This window comes from Ranitomeya imitator, chromosome 6 (genome assembly GCF_032444005.1).
Source record: "Ranitomeya imitator isolate aRanImi1 chromosome 6, aRanImi1.pri, whole genome shotgun sequence".
In the NCBI taxonomy this organism is placed as follows: Eukaryota; Metazoa; Chordata; class Amphibia; order Anura; family Dendrobatidae; genus Ranitomeya; species Ranitomeya imitator.
This window is the reverse complement of record NC_091287.1, coordinates 377,368,545-377,386,052: the sequence shown is the minus strand read 5'-3', so window position 1 is coordinate 377,386,052 and position 17,508 is coordinate 377,368,545. Positions and strand designations below refer to the sequence as shown.

The following is a 17,508-nucleotide window of genomic DNA, read 5'->3' as shown; positions in this document are numbered from 1 at the left end:
CTGATATTACAGAATCTGCCTATAGGGGGCTGCCTGATATTGCAGGATCTGCCTAAAGGGGTACTGTCTTATATTACATGGTCTGCCTATGGGGGTGCTGTCTTATACTACAGGATCTGCCTATGGAGGTGCAGCCTTGTGCTAAAGAGTCTGCCTATGGGGGATACATGATACAGTATAGAGTCTGCCTATGGGGGGGTGCATTATAGAATATATAGTAGGCCTATGGGGAGTACATAATACTATATGGAGGCTTATGGGGAGTGCATAGTCCTAAATGTAGTATCTGGAGGCTATCTAGGAGGCCATCATACAGTGTGGAGATTACAGTGAGGGGGCCATCGTACAGTGTGGGGATTACAGTGAGGGGGCATTATACTTTGTTGGAGCCATCAAACAGTTTGGAGGCTACTAAGGAGTCAGTATACTGTATATGTGGTACTATACAGTGAGGGGGCATTATACTGTGTATAAGAGAGCATCATACTGTGTATAGGGGAGCTGTACAGGGGGGAAACTCGGGACATTATTAAATGTAAAGTGGGCACTTATTGTTATAGGGGAACTCAGGTTACTGTGACTCTCAAAGGGGCACACAGGGCATTATTACTTTCTAGGGGGCAAAATATGGGCACTGTTTTCTAGGGCACTTGCACCTGGCATTACTATATTATAGAGGGGTGCTTTAGAATTTAGAGGGCACATAGTAACACACAACAGGGGCAGTAATAGGGACACATAAGGCAGCAGTGGCTCAGTATAGGGATATCAGCAGGATGAGGAGTTTGTGCAGGCTTTTGAATAGATGGTGATGGGGCTGGAATATGAGATGTGAAATGTGTCTCTGATGTATTCTCTGCAGCCGAGTCCTGGCTAGAAGAAGTTGTCATGTCGGTCTGGACCAGATGGAAAAGACAGGAAAAGTGAACGATTCCATCAGAAAGGATGTCAGCGGTAAGTCTCCATCTGTAACTGTGCTGTGATCTCTTATATGTTCTGTAGGGCTGGTATTTACCTCTGACCATATGGCGGTAATATCCATGTTGGTCTTTATATAGAGATTATCTTCAGTAATAGCGCGGTCAGCTGTGTTCAAGGTTACCTGCTTAGGGGCCCACTCAGAAGCTTCGCACCCCCTGAACCAAAACCCTAGCTACGCCTCTGAACCCCACCCATCGGCACCCATGTCACATGGCCGCTCATTTGTGGATACTTCGAGCTGAAGGCCGCTATCAAAGCAACCTGGGCTTCCATAACACCTCAGCAGTGCCACAGGGTGATAGCCTCCATGCCACGCTGCATTGATGCAGTAATTGATGCCAAAGGAGCACTGACCAAGCATTGAGTGCATTTACTGAACATACATTTCAGTAGGCCAACATTTCGGATGTTAAAATCATTTTTTCAAGCTGATGTTATAAAGTATTCTAATTTACTGAGATAATGACTTTTGGCTTTTCATTGGCTGTAAGCCATAATCATCAACATTAACAGAAATAAACACTTGAAATAGATCACTATTTGTAATGACTCTATATAATGAGTTTCACTTTTTGTATTGAAGAACTGAAATAAATTAACTTCTTGATATTCTAATTTTGTGAGATGCACCTGTATGTAGTACAAGTGATCGGACAAGTGCAGCTTCTAGTCTCCCATGGAGACTATTGAAGCAAGTAAAAAGTAAAAAAAATAAATAAGTTTTAAAAAATATATACAATTTGAAATCACCCCCTAACATACTTGGTATCGCCGCATTCAGAATTGTCCGATCTATCAATATATAAAAAGAATTAATCCAATCGGTAAACGGTGTAGCGAGAAAAAAATCGAAACGCCAGAATTATGTTTTTTTTGGTTGCTGAAACATTGCAATAAAATTCATTGACGGGCGATCAAAAGATCGTATACATACCATAATGGTATCCATAAAAATGTCAGATTGGTGGCCATAAAAATAAGCCCTCATCCAGCTCTAGATTCCAAAAAATGGAGACGATATGGGTCTTGGAAAATGGTAACTTTTTTTTTTTTTTTATTACAAACTTTGGATTTTTTTTCACCACTTAAATAAAAAAGAACCTAGACATGTTTGGTGTCTGTGAACTCATAATGACCTGGCGAATCATAATAGCAGGTCAGTTTTAGCATTTAGTGAACATCCAAAAAATCCTAAAAACATTGTGGAATTGCACTTTTTTTGCAAATTCACCGCATTTGGAAATTTGTTCCCGTTTTACAGTACACAATATATTAAAACCAGTGGTGTCCTCACATGGCCATAGTGATGGAAAAATAAAAAAAAGTTATACCCGTGGGAAGAAGGGGAGCAAAAAATGGAAACGCAAAAACTGAAATACCCCATGTCCTTAAAGGGTTAATAAAATAGGCAGGTTACTTGAAGGTTCAGTGACCTGTCATTTAAGCCAGAATGATGACCATGAGGCCAGAGCACCACATAAAGCCCACCCTACAGGCACCCCCCACCCACCCCCAAGCACAAAAATCTCATTAACTGAAAACTACTAGTAAAGATTAAACAACCACAAGAAGGATTTCTTCACCCCAGGTATCGTTTAATCAGTATAATGGCGCTGACCTGATACTCTGTAGTTTACAGAGCAAAATCCTGATGACCGGTTCACTTTAAGAATGTATTTACACACCTAATTTTGGCGTAATGCTGCGCATGGCACTTAATAATCATTATTTTTATTCTAAATTATTCCTGCTCCATGTAATTCTCCAACGTCTCCTTCATTTAGTGTCATATTTCTTCAACATCTGTAATCCTGCGAGAAAAAACTCCTATACAATCCTGTGGCAAAAAAGGGACATAAAACTAGTTACCCTTCTTTGCACATAGTACAAACCTCGCTTGGGGCAGGCAGCCGTCGACACCACCTGTTCCTGGACTAATGTGTCATTCAGTTTCTAAAGAATAATATCAGTACAGGGCTTCATCAGATAATAAAAATGATCTCATTTTGCCATGTTCGCTGCAAGGCCAGGGTCACGCAGAAATGCTGGATCAAACCAAAGTGACAATACAATGAAAATAGCTTGTAGTCAAATTTGAGTTATTCCCTTTAGAGAACAGATGCAAGAGACCTTGTGTCTTTGGTGCAATTTCTGATGTATGAAATCGTTGTGGAAATGGTTTAGAATAAATGTAGTATCTTTAAAAATTTTCACCTGAAAGCGGTTGGGGTTATGGACTTGAAGCCGTGGCCCCGGATACCATTAGCCATGTAAAACGCTGCTTTCCTAAGTCAGTGACTTTTTACAGAAAGCCAGTGTGTCTTTTAGGAAGCAGCTTCTTTTAAACTGCATTTCAGACGTGCACTATGCCTGTGATGAACACTACATGGGACCCCAACTATGTGGCACTTAAGGGCAATTTACTACATGGCCATTAAATCCCACCACGTACGCTTTACTAAAGTTGGCCTACCATGCAAGTATGAGCTGGCTCAAGTGTGAATGAGACCTCCCAAGTCCCGACTCTTCTGACAGATGAAGATGTGGTCTGTTGCATTGTAGCAGCCGATCTTTTTATTCTCATGGAAGATGAGCTGTGGTCAGAGGAGTCTGAGAGGGTACAGGAGCACTCGGCTGAGGCGAGCATTCGTTTATATGGATGGAGGACTTTGTAGAGAAATGTTAGCCAAGCCATCCTTCTGCTAGCAGCTAATGTGTGGGGGCCTTGGCTGTCAAAATGCTTAGAGCTGGAATCCGCTTGAAAACCATGACAATCAGCATTTTCGTTGAGTTTTTGGTCACCTTGCCCATGGTGCAATTGTAAGCCCCGCTTCAAATCCTAAATTTAACTCTCAATTGCTGCACATTCAGAAATATGTGAATCCAGTCATATGTGAATACCTGAAGCATTGGATGATCTTTCAATTAGCTAATTATTGTGTGCCAGTGAGGCGACTACTATAAGTAGATTATTGGATTAGTATTAAATCTGGAATGCGATGTAGTCCAGATTAGCTTATTTCTAGGCAATTACATTAAAATACTACTCAAGCTTGCATTGAGGTGTCCAACCACATAGACATATGTCAGGAAATAGCCTGTTTGCTACTTATTTATAGCATTGTTGTCTATGGCATTGTGGCCGCTCTGTCCTGGCAGCTGGGGGCTTTTTCTGGACATTTTAGTGTCTTTATTTATGGACAAACTAGATTTGCCCAAGGTAAAACGATCTTTTATGGGAGACAGTCTTTTTGACAGTGCTGCTATATACAGTGCCTTGCGAAAGTATTCAGATCCCTTGAACTTTTCATCCTTTTTCCACATATCATGCTTCAAGCATAAAGATACCAAATGTAAATTTTTGGTGAAGAATCAACAAGTGGAACACAATTGTGAAGTTGAACGAAATTTATTGGTTATTTAAATATTGGTGGAAATTCAAAAACTGAACAGTGGGGCGTGCAATATTATTCGGCCCCTTTACTTTCAGTGCAGCAAACTACCTCCAGAAGTTCATTGTGGATCTCTGAATGATCCAATGTTGTCCTAAATGCCTAATGATGATAAATATAATCCACCTGTGTGTAATCAAGTCTCCGTATAAATGCACCTCCTCTATGATTGTCTCAGGGTTCTGTTTGAAGCACAGAGAGCATCATGAAGACCAAGGAACACTACAGGCAGGTCCATGATACTGTTGTGGAGAAGTTTAAAGCCGGATTTGGATACAAAATGATTTCCAAAACTTTAAACATCCCAAGGAGCACTGTGCAAGCGATCATATTGAAATGGAAGGAGTATCATACCACTGCAACTCTACCAAGACCCCGCCATCCCTCTAAACTTTAATCTCAAACAAGGAGAAAACTGATCAGAGATGCAGCCAAGAGGCCCATGATCACTCTGGATGAACTGCAGAGATCTACATCTGAGGTGGGACTTTCTGTCCATAGGACAACAATCAGTCGTACACTGCACAAATCTGGCCTTTATGGAAGAGTGGCAAGAAGAAAGCCATTTCTCAAAGATATCCATAAAAAGTGTTGTTTAAAGTTTGCAGCAAGCCACCTGGGAGACACATCAAACATGTAGAAGAAGGTGCTCTGGTCAGATGAAACCAAAATCGAACTTTTTGGCAACAATGCCAAAGGATATGTTTGGCGTAAAAGCAACACAGCTCATCACCCTGAACACACCATCCCCACTGTCAAACATGGTGGTGGCAGCATCATGGTTTGGGCCTGCTTTTCTTCAGCAGGGACAGGGAAGATGGTTAAAATTGATGGGAAGATGGATGGAGCCAAATACAGAACCATTCTTGAAGAAAACCTGTTTGAGTCTGCAAAAGACCTGAGACTGGGACGGAGATTTGTCTTCCAACAAGACAATGATCCCAAACATAAAGCAAAATCTACAATGGAATGATTCACAAATAAACGTATCCAGGCGTTAGAATGGCCAAGTCAAAATCCAGACATCAATCCAATTGAGAATCTGTGGAAAGAGCTGAAAACTGCTGTTCACAAACGATCTCCATCAAACCACTGAGCTCGGGCTGTTTGCCAAGGAAGAATGGGCAAGAATTTCAGTCTCTCGATGTACAAAACTGATAGAGACATGCCCCAAACTACTTGCAGCTGTAATCGCAGCAAAAGGTGGCGCAACAAAGTATTAAGTTAAAGGGGCCGAATAATATTGTGGGAAAAGGTTGAAAAGTTCCAGGGAGCTGAATACTTTCGAAAGGCACTGTACAAGTGCAGTGCCTGGTTACTATGCTCAGCTGTGCATTGACGGCGCTATGTGTCAGATATTCGACCCAGAACACGTGCTCTTTTCTAGACAACAGGACGAGTTACATCATATTTATGGTTATTTTAAAGCCTCCATTTCGCAACTATATTAAAGAAAAACTGGTTTTGTCGCCCATAAGAAACAATTATAGCTCAGCGTTGGAAGAATGAAAGCTGCATTGTGATTCTGGTCAATAAGGCCATGTTCCCATTTGCAAAAACGCTGCATTTTGTACTCGTGTTATCAGCAGATGGTCTCAGCTGCTCTGTACATTGAGGGGGGATTGTTATGAATTTTGGGTGCAGATTTCTTTTTTTCTTTATGCAGAGACACTGGTGTTCCCACTTAAACACACAATTGCAATTTTACACTCGTATTTCAGTCATTTTATTGGAAATAATTGCCCCCAAAACACAAAGTTCTTCATTGTGCTTTGTATATGAGTTTTCTTATGAAATATCATACACTTTCCTTGAATTGTTAATTGCAGCAAATAAAAAAAAAGCAAAAACACGGAAAATGTACGGTACTTTGCGTGTGAACATGGTCTTAAAGGGAATCTGTTGCGACTTGCCTGCCGATATTAATCTGTAAGTAAAAAGCATCTAAACCCTTTGTAGCCATCTTACTGGAGCAGCAGATACAGTGAAAAAAATTGGAAGTTATATCCTTCCTGTAGCCACTCGCTTCCAGTCTTCCAGTGATTGGGGTGGTCCAGGACGCAGCTACAGTCACCACAGTGAGTCCAGCAATTATCACTCACTGGTACATGTAACAGCTTACTCTGTGCGCATGCACACACTCACTGCAGAGCAGGCTGTCAATGTGCCGGAGAATAACGGCGCCCTCACTATGTAACGATGTAACTGTAATCGTTCCCTGCTCCGCTCCGATGACTGGAAGTGATTGGGTACAGGTAGGATATAAAGTCACTTTCTTCCTATAGCCGCTGCTCCAGTAAGCCATCTTGCATTGTTTATACTCTATTCGCATGAGACCTTTTTTACATTTGGTTGCTGCAGTTTTTGTAGTTATCAGTATTCTGATGTTATTAACTAACATGCATTGCCAGTAAATTCACCTTCATTTTTTTTTTTTTTTCGTTTCAGTTTTTTTAAATGTTTATTCGTTTTAATGTATGTTGCTTATTTGCAGATCAGTTACGACGGTGGGTTCCTCGCTGACCCGAAGAGTTTTATTTCCACCTCTCACTCCCCAACAACGACCATTTCGAGTATCCAATTGTGACAGAAGCAGGAGGAAAGGAGTGGTAGCCGGAACACTAAAGGAACTCCTAGAAAAGGTATTTGTCCCAGTCGTACACTGTGAGCTATAATTGTAGTTTTGTAGTTTAAATCAGATATTTCACTGAATTAGTAAGTTTCCTGGAAATGGAGGCCATTTTGCACAGAATTCAGCAGACCCAGAAATGGGCTCAAATACATTGTGTACGTAAAGTATTCAGACATCTTTACCTTTTTCACTCTTTCATTGCAGCCTTTTGGTAAATTCAAAAAAAGTTCATTTTTTTTTTCATTAATGTACACACTGCACCCGATCTTGAGTGAAAAAAACAGAAATGTAGAAATTTTTGTAAATGTATTAAAAACTGAAATATCACATGGTCATAAGTTTTCAGACCCTTTGCTCAGTATTGAGTAGAAGTACCCTTTTGCGCTAGTACAGCCATGAGTCTTCTTGAGAATGATGCAAGAGGTTTTTCACACCTGGATTTGGGGATCCTCTGTCATTCTTCCTTGTAGATTCTCTCCAGTTCCTTCAGGTTGGATGATGAACATTGGTGGACAGCCATTTTCAGGTCTCTCCAGAGATTCTCAATAGGGTTTAGGTCAGGTCTCTGGCTGGGCCAGTCAAGAATGGTCAGAGTTATTTGTTCTGAACCACTTCTTTGTTATTTTAGCTGTGTACTTAGGGTTATTGTCTTGTTGGAAGGTGAACCTTCGGCCAAGTCTAAGGTCCAGAGGACTCTGGAAGAGGTTTTCATCCAGGATATCTCTGTTCTTGGCCGCATTCATGTTCCCTTCAACAATCAGTCGTCCAGTCTTTGCAGCTGAAAGACACCCCCTGTAGCATGATGCTGCTACCATTATGTTTCACTGTTGGGATTGTATTGGGCAGGTGATGAGCAGTGCCTGCTTTTCTCCACACATAACGCTTAGAATTATCACCGAAAAGGTCTATCTTCGTCTCATCAGACAAGAGAATCTTATTTCTCATAGTCTGGGAGTCCTTCATGTGTTTTTTAGCAAACTCTATGCGGGCTTTCATATGTCTTCCACTGAGGAGAGGCTTCCGTCGGGCCATCTGCCATAAAGGGCCAACTGGTGAAGGGCTGCAATGATAGTTGACTTTGTGGAACTTTCTTCCATCTCCCTACTGCATGTCTGGAGCTCAGCCACAGTGATCTTGATCTTCTTTTCCTCTCTCACCAAGGCTCTTCTCCCACGATTGCTCAGTTTGGCTGGACGGCCAGGACTAGGAAGACTTCTGGTGTTCCCAAACTTCTTCCATTTAAGGATTATGGAGGCCACTGTGCTCTTTGGAACCCTGAGTACTGCAGAAATTCTGTTGTAACCTTGGGCAGATATGTGCCTTGCTACAATTCTGTCTCTGAGGCTACGTTCACATTAGCGTTCCGCTAATGTGCGTCGCTGTTGCGTCGGCGACGCAGCGGCGACGCGCCCCTATGTTTAACATAGGGGAAGCGTGCGTTTTTTTGGTTGCGTTTTTCGACACGTGCGTCGTTTCCGACGCTAGCGTCGGACGCAAGAAAATGCAACAAGTTGCATTTTTCGTGCGTCCGATTTTCGTCAAAATATGACGCACGCGTCGCAAAACGCAGCGTTTTTGCGCGCGTTTTTTGTGCGTTGCGTCGCCGACGCACCGGCGCGCAACGCTAATGTGAACGTAGCCTGAGCTTGGCCAGTTCCTTTGACCTCCTGATTCTCATTTGGTCTCAGGCACTGTGAGCTGTGAGGTCTTATATAGATAGGTGTGTGCCTTTCCAAATCAAGTCCTATCAGTTTAATTAAACACAGCTGGACTCCAATAAAGGCGTAGAACCATCTCAAGGAGGATCACAAGGAAATGGACAGCATGTGACTTAAATGAGTTTCTGAGCAAAGGGTCTGAATACTTATGACTGTGATATTTCAGTTTTTTCTTTTTTAATAAATTTGCAAAAAATTCTACATTTGTGTTTTTTTTCTGTCAAGATGGGGTGCTGAGTGTACATTATGTGAAAAAAATGAACTTTTTTTTTTAATTTATCAAATGGCTGCAATGAAACAGAGTGAAAAATTTAAAGGGGAATACTTTCCGTACCCACTGTAAATGAACCATAACCACATAATGTATTCTTCTGTCCTAGGCTGAATCCAGTGCCTCCCATGACATACATGACCCTCTGTTTCGGTGTCTGCTCTGATATAGACTGCACCATGTATGAAAGTAGCTCCTAAGAAATGAGGGGCTTGTCGATAGATTTGCTACCTATTCCATCAGCCACGACAGTGGTCTGTGGCCACTGGAATGGGAGGAATACCGCTTGTTAGCTGATGGCGTCCATGGCTCCTTTTTTGATTATTCTGCCTGGTGTGACGTCACGTGCATCACACTGCAACAATGATGTTGCACCAGACCAGCTAATAAAGAAAAGGGCCACGGATATAGTCAGGCATGAGGCTAGACTCCCTCTCCCATTCCAGCGGCCACAGACCACTGCCACAGCCGACTGCATGGATGGACCATGCAAATAAATTTACACCAACTGTACTTGTGGCCTTGGCAGGTGGCAGCCAATTCAAGTTCAGCTTTGATTTAGTAAACTCCACTAAGAAAATGATACATGAAATTTGATTGATTGCTATGGCTCCAAATGCAATTCTTTTTTCCTTGAGGGTTTAATATTTAATGCCCGGATAATAACTTACTAGTGATGAGGGAGTATAGTCGTTGCTCGCAGTTTCCCGAGCATGCTCTGGTGATATCCGAGTACTTGTTTGTGTTCGAAAAATTAATTTTTGTCACCTCAGCTGAATGATTTACGGCTGCTAGCCAGGCTGAGTACATGTTGCCTGGTTGCTAGTGAATTTCCACATGTGTTTAGCCTGTCTAGCAGCCGTAAATCTTTCAGGTGAGGAAAACAAAATCTCTGAACACTTACAAATACTCGGAGACCACCCGAGCGTGCTTGGGAAAACCCGAGCAATGAGTACACTCGCTCATCACTATAACTTAAACAACCAAGACATTTGTAATAATTTAGGAGTATCTAAAAACTTATCTCTTAAACAGATGTAGTTAGGTCACTGTTCGCATCCATCACAGCCCCTATCTGATACTTTTCCCTGTGTATATGCTAAACGAAGGGCATGAAGGGGTAATCCAGCTCCACTCTTCGGGAGGTGAGCAGGGCCGGTGTTCTCACGTCTACAGATACATGCCAGTCTGCACATGAGGGGCAACTGTTGTGCCGCTGTACTATGCTAGTGAATATGTCAGATGTATGGTACCTGGTGCTACGGCACGAGATTCAGAAGATATCTGTAGACCTGATGTCACTGGCCCCACATGCCTCACATTAACGAAGTTTGGCACTGTCCAATTACCCTTTTAATTCAATGTGAGAAAAAGGTTGAGAAAGCATACACCTTGTTTTCAGTTATTTAGATCAGAAAATGGGACATGTTTCAATACTTTACTGTGTCTTCTGATGGAACATTTTTTAAATTTGCTAATTGGTAATTAATTGTTTCAACACAGATTAAAAATTAGTCCTATTACCCAAATTATCTCTTAATAGAGATAACACCATAACTGCCTACTTACAAAATATATCTGCTGACATGAGCCTATCTAATAATTGTCTACTAAATATTACAGTTCAATGAAACTTATTATTACAGGCAATTGAGACGTTGTTCATTACCAGCAGCATTGTAACTCTGGTGCTTGAAGAAGATGGCACCGTTGTGGACACGGAGGAGTTCTTTCAGTCTTTGGAGGACAGCACACAGTTTGTACTTCTGGAAGGAAGACAGAAGTGGGCACAAGTATGTTTTCTGATGATTGTCTGTTAAGTAACTAGAATATAATTTCTTCTAGCATCTGTCAAATTAGGCACTGGATTAAAATCTCCCATGTCCCATCAATACTCACACCAACTGGACCTAGTAAAGGCCGTGTATGTATACATTAGTGCACTGGTTTGTGAATGGGGAGTCGGATGCATGAATAAAGGAGAATTTTTTTTTCTTTTTTTTACTCATTTTATTAAAGATTATACAACATAATAAGGTTACATCATGGAACAAACCGCATTTCTCATTAATACTGTCTGGGAAAGTTAACCCTGTCGTTATGCTACCAATATACCATGGGTCTAATATCTCGATGACGATACAGACTAAGTATTTGATCCCTGGCTGATTTTGTAAGTTTGCCCACTGACAAAGGTATGAACAGTTTATAATTTTAAGGGTAGGTTAATTTTAACACAGAGATAGAATATCAAAAATAAAATCCAGAAAATCACATTGTATACATTTTATACAAATTTATTTGCATTTTGCAGTGAGAAATAAGTATTTGTTTCCTCTGGCAAACACGACTTAATACTTGGTGGCAAAACCCTTGTTGGCAAGCACAGCAGTCAGACGTTTGTGTAGTTTTTTTTTATTCAAATAAATTTTTATTAAGAATAACAAGGCAATTAACATGTTACATTTACATTTTCAATATAGTGTATTTCCCCCCCTCCCCCTTCAAACAGCCCCCTTCGATCCCAAAGCCCCCCACCCCCACCCCACAAAGCAGCTCATCTTGTTAATTACTACTATCATTAAAACAATAGAGTATCTAATCCCTCAACCATTCGTATAAAGGTACCGTCACACTAGACGACATCGCCAGCGATCCGCGACGTTGCAGCGTCTTCGCCAGCGACATCGTCCAGTGTGACAGGCAGCAGCGATCAGGCCCCTGCTGTGCTGTTGCTGGTCGGGGAAGAAAGTCCAGAACTTTATTTGGTCGCTGGACTCCCCGCAGACATCGCTGAATCGGCGTGTGTGACACCGACCCAGCGACGTCTTCACTCGCAACCAGGGCAAACACCGGGCAACCAAGCGCAGGGCCGCGCCCAGCAACCCGACGCCCACCCCGGCCACCACCTCAAAAGCAAAAAAAACCAAACAGTACACACCCACCCACAGCCGTCCGCCCTCCAGCGCCGCGCCCCGCACTCCCCCCCCCCCCCCCCCCCGCACCGGCCGCGAGCGTCGGCCAGCCGGAAAGCAGAGCGGTGACGTCACCGCTCCGCTCTCCGGCCGCCGCGCCCACAGACAGCACAGGAGGAGCACAGAGCACAGCGCCGGAGGACAGACGGCCGCAGGCAAGCATTCAGTGCCCGCCTCCCCCTACCTCCAGGATGGCAACCAGGGCAAACACCGTGCCACCAAGCGCGGCGCCGCGCCCAGCCACCCGACGCCCACCGGCATCGTTGGTCGCTGGAGAGCGGTCCGTGTGACAGCCCTCCAGCGACCAAACAGCGACGCTGCAGCGATCCGGATCGTTGTCGGTATCGCCACAGCGTCGCTAAGTGTGACGGTACCTTAAGCCACACTTCACATTACTATCCCATAGCAATCCATGGAGACCACATTTTATTGAACGTTTCAGTTTTCCCTTTCTTCTTATAAATCCCCTTTTCCAGTGTCAGGCCCTGTTTCACATACTGGAGGAACTCTCCTCTTGACGGCGGCTCTTCCCTAATCCAGTTTCTAGCTATCACCTTCCTAGCCATATACAACAATCTGGCTATAGATATCTTTAGGTGTTTATCCACTCCAATCTCATCCACGCATCCCAACAAACAGACAACTGGATCCCTTGGCACCGTGCACCCATACGCACCTTCCATACGACTCAAAACTACCACCCAGAAGGCAGCCAACCTCGGACATGTCCACATCATATGGAAAATGTCTGCATCCGTAGACTTACACCTCGGACATTCAGAGTCATTACGCAATCCTGCCTTATATAGCACCATCGGCGACCTATAAACTCTGTGTATCACATAGAGCTGTGACAGTCTATACGGTTCACTCAGCGACAGTCTTGGGATCCATTCCAACACCGACTCCCAAGTCTCGTTATCTATTGGGCCCAAATCCCTTTCCCATTTAGCTCTTGCCATTATTGGAAACCCCAATAGAAAAGTGTGCAACAGATCCCTGTACAGAGTGGATATGACTCCTCCAGTCGTCCCATCATTACACACATACTCCAGTACTATATCCCTTTGAATCCTAATACCTCCGTTCCTACTCTGAGCTCCAAAGGCATGCCTCATCCGCAAATATTGATACTCCCCTGTAGACCCAAGACCAAATTCCGCCTGCAATTGGGAAAATGATTTCAGTTCACCTTGTTCAATTATTTGATACACATACTGAATCCCTTTGCCCAACCACTCTATCAGTACCCCCAATGCCTCAAATTCTTTCAGATTGTTATTATGCCATAGCGGCGAGTATTTAGTCAAGTCCGTGATCCCACGTATGTGCCTCAATCTACTCCACAGCTTGCGTATCAACAGCAAAGTCGGATATAGCTTCCCCAAACTCTCCAAGGATCCATCCTCCAAACATTGCACCACTGGCCTTCTTTTTGTCACCACCTCCATCAACCGCTGTACTGCCCCAGATGACCCCCCCATGCGCCCAGCCCCTTAAATGCTGACTCTGGGCTGCAAGAAAGTACAACTCAGGGTTAGGCAATGCCAGACCCCCATCATCCTTGGGTCGCTGAAGTGTCTCCAGTTTGATACGCGGATGCTGCCTCCCCCAAATCAGATTCCTAAACAGAGAGTTGATCTGTCTAAATTTCCCACGTGGTATCCAAACCGGCGCATTGTGAAGAATATACAATATTTTCGGCATCAGAATCATTTTGATAAGATTCACCCTGCCTACCACAGACAAATGTAGCTTAAGCCATGCATCCGCTTTTGCCTTGAGGGCACCCAAGATTGGAGTCAGATTCTCATGTATATAGTCAGTGACCGGCATAGATACCCATATTCCCAGGTACTTAAATTTACTCGTCACCTCCAGTCGCCCGTCCTCCAATGGCTCCCCATCCACATCGTCCACCTTAAACAAGATAGACTTACTCCAATTTATCCTAAGTAGACGTTTGTGTAGTTAATGATGAGGTTTGCGCACATGTCAGGAGGAATTTTGGTCCACACCTCTTTGCAGATCATCTCTAAATCATTAAGATTTTGAGGCTGTCCGTGTTAGGTTGTTTCACCTTCCTCATGATCACCCCATGAGGTGAGATTTTGCATGGTTCTCCAGATCGATGTTGATTAACAGTCATTTTGTATTTCTTCCATTTTCTTCCTATTGCACCAACAGTTGTCTCCTTCTCACCCAGCGTCTTACTTATGGTTTTGTAGCCCATTCCACCTTTGTGCAGGTCTATGATCTTGTCCCTGACATCCTTATAAGGCCGGCTTCACACTTGCAAGTTTTACGGACGTAAGAGCGCAGAAACTACGTCCGTAAAACTCGCAAAAAATACGGCACAATTATTCTCTATGCCCCTGCTCCTATCTGCCGTATTTTACTGATCAGTATTATACGGCTTTCTACGGCCGTACAAAATCGCAGCATGCTGCGTTTGTCACCGTACTGCGCAAGAAATACGCCAATGAAAGTCTATGGAAGCGTGAAAAATACGGATTTCACACGGACAAGCAGTGTGACTTGCGAGAAATACGCAGCGCTGTTAGAGAGAAAAGCCGGTAATTCAGTGCGGTGTACAGTAAAATCACACTGACAGCTTACAGTAGAATAGGTAGAATAAATGTGTACACATAGAATAGGTATATATATATATATATGTCAGTGAGACACATATATGTATATATATTAATATTTATTCCAGCGCTATACAGCTTGAAAGCCGGTAATTCAATTACCGGCTTTTTCTTTCTCCTTCCTAAAACCCGACATGATTTGAGACATGGTTTACATACAGTAAACCATGTCTTCTCTCCATTTTTTTTGCAGATTCCACACTACTAATGTCAGTAGAGTGTATCTGCAAAATTTGGCCGTTCTAGCTCTTAAAATAAAGGGTTAAATGGCGGAAAAAATTGGCGTGGGCTCCCGCGCAATTTTCTCCGCCAGAGTAGTAAAGCCAGTGACTGAGGGCAGATATTAATAGCCTGGAGAGGGTCCACGGTTATTGGCCCCCCCCTGGCTAAAAATATCTGCCCCCAGCCACCCCAGAACAGGCACATCTGGAATATGCGCCTATTCTGGCACTTGGCCACTCTCTTCCCATTCCCGTGTAGCGGTGGGATATGGGGTAATGAAGGGTTAATGCCACCTTGCTATTGTAAGGTGACATTAAGCCTAATTAATAATGGAGAGGCGTCAATTATGACACCTATCCATTATTAATCCAATTGAATGAAAGGGTTAAATAAAACACAAACACATTATTTAAAATTATTTTAATGAAATAAAAACAATGGTTGTTGGAGTATTTTATTCTACGCCCAATCCAGTCACTGAAGACCCTCGTTCTGTGAAAGAAAAAACATAATAAACCAACAATATACTTACCCTCCGCAGATCTGTAACGTCCAACGATGTAAATCCTTCTGAAGGGGTTAAAACATTTTGCAGCAAGGAGCTTTGCTAATGCAATGCTACTCCTCGCTGCAAAACCCCTGGGAATGAGTCTAAATATAGATCAATGAGCTATATTTAGCTTCATTTGCGGTGAGGCGCCCTCTGCTGGCTGTTTATAGATCGTGGGCGCTTTCTAGGAAATTTCCCACGATCTATGAACATCCAGCAGAGGGCAAGAGATCTGCGGAGGGTAAGTATATTGTTGGTTTATTATGTTTTTTCTTTCACAGAACGAGGGTCTTCAGTGACTGGATTGGGCGTAGAATAAAATACTCCAACAACCATTGTTTTTATTTCATTAAAATAATTTTAAATAATGTGTTTGTGTTTTATTTAACCCTTCCATTCAATTGGATTAATAATGGATAGGTGTCATAATTGACGCCTCTCCATTATTAATTAGGCTTAATGTCACCTTACAATAGCAAGGTGGCATTAACCCTTCATTACCCCATATCCCACCGCTACACGGGAATGGGAAGAGAGTGGCCAAGTGCCAGAATAGGCGCATCTTCCAGATGTGCCTGTTCTGGGGTGGCTGGGGGCAGATATTTTTAGCCAGGGGGGGGCCAATAACCGTGGACCCTCTCCAGGCTATTAATATCTGCCCTCAGTCACTGGCTTTACTACTCTGGCGGAGAAAATTGCGCGGGAGCCCACGCCAATTTTTTCCGCCATTTAACCCTTTATTTTAAGAGCTAGAACGGCCAAATTTTGCAGATACACACTACTGACATTAGTAGTGTGGAATCTGCAAAAAAAATGGAGAGAAGACATGGTTTACTGTATGTAAACCATGTCTCAAATCATGTCGGGTTTTAGGAAGGAGAAAGAAAAAGCCGGTAATTGAATTACCGGCTATCAAGCTGTATAGCGCTGGAAAAAATATTAATATATACATATATGTGTCTAATGACTATATATATATATATATATATATATATATATATATATATATATATATATATATATATATATATATATATATATATATATATATATATATATATATATATATATATATATATATATATATATATACACACACGCACGCACACACGTATGCACACACGTATGTATGTATATATATATATATATATATATATATATATATATATATATATATATATATATATATATATATATATATATATATATATATATATATATAAATATATATAAATATAAATTTTTTTCTTTTTTTTTCTTTTTGGGACACATGGATCATTTCTGTAGCGGTATGTTGGTTTTGCAAGCCTGCGAGAAAACCACGCAGTACGGATGCCATACGGATTACATACGGAGGATGCCATGCGCAAAAAACGCTGACACGCCCTGCCTACGGAGGAGCTACGGACCACTATTTTCGGGACATTTCAGCGTATTACGGCCGTAATATACGGACCGTATTTTCATACGCTGAGTGTGAAGCCGGCCTAAGGCTCTTTGGTCTTGCCCATGTTGTACAAGGTTAGTCTGACTGACTCAGTCTGTGGACAGGAGTCTTTTATAAGGCTAAGTGCACACATTGCAGAATTGCCGCGGAAATTTTCGTGGCAATTCCGCAACTCCTGCCGCGGGTATATGGCATGCGTATTCCCGCTAAACACTAGCGTTTTGCAAGCGTAATTAGCTTGCAGAATGCTAGCGTTTTCCAAGCGATCTGCAGCATTTCTTGGAAAATTGATTGACAGTTTGGTCACACGTGTCAAACATAATGTTTGACAAGTGTGACCAACTTTTTACTGTTGATGCTGCCTATGCAGGTCATTTTCACAATGCATTATTAGGAACTAAAGCATCACTAGGAGCGGGAACGCTGCCGGGGACGCCAGAAGATGACAATATCATTTTTTTATTTTAGTTTGTTTAAAAAAAAAAAAAAAAAAAAAAATTATATGGTTCCCAGGGCCTGGAGGAGTCTCCTCTCCTCCACCCTGGGTACCAACCGCACATGTTCTGCTTACTTCCTGCATGGTGGGCATAGCCACATGCAGAAAGTAAG

At 42.5% G+C, this 17,508-nt stretch overlaps 1 protein-coding gene across 1 annotated transcript in view; it reads left to right on the top strand.

Annotated features, from left to right (window-relative positions):
* Positions 1-17,508, top strand: part of CIDEA (cell death inducing DFFA like effector a) — a 56,217-nt gene that overhangs the window by 4,307 nt on the left and 34,402 nt on the right. The window contains exons 2-3 of the mRNA XM_069731021.1: positions 6,928-7,075; positions 10,701-10,847. Of these exons, the coding sequence (XP_069587122.1) occupies positions 6,928-7,075; positions 10,701-10,847 (295 nt within the window). The remainder of the gene's footprint in view (positions 1-6,927; positions 7,076-10,700; positions 10,848-17,508) is intronic.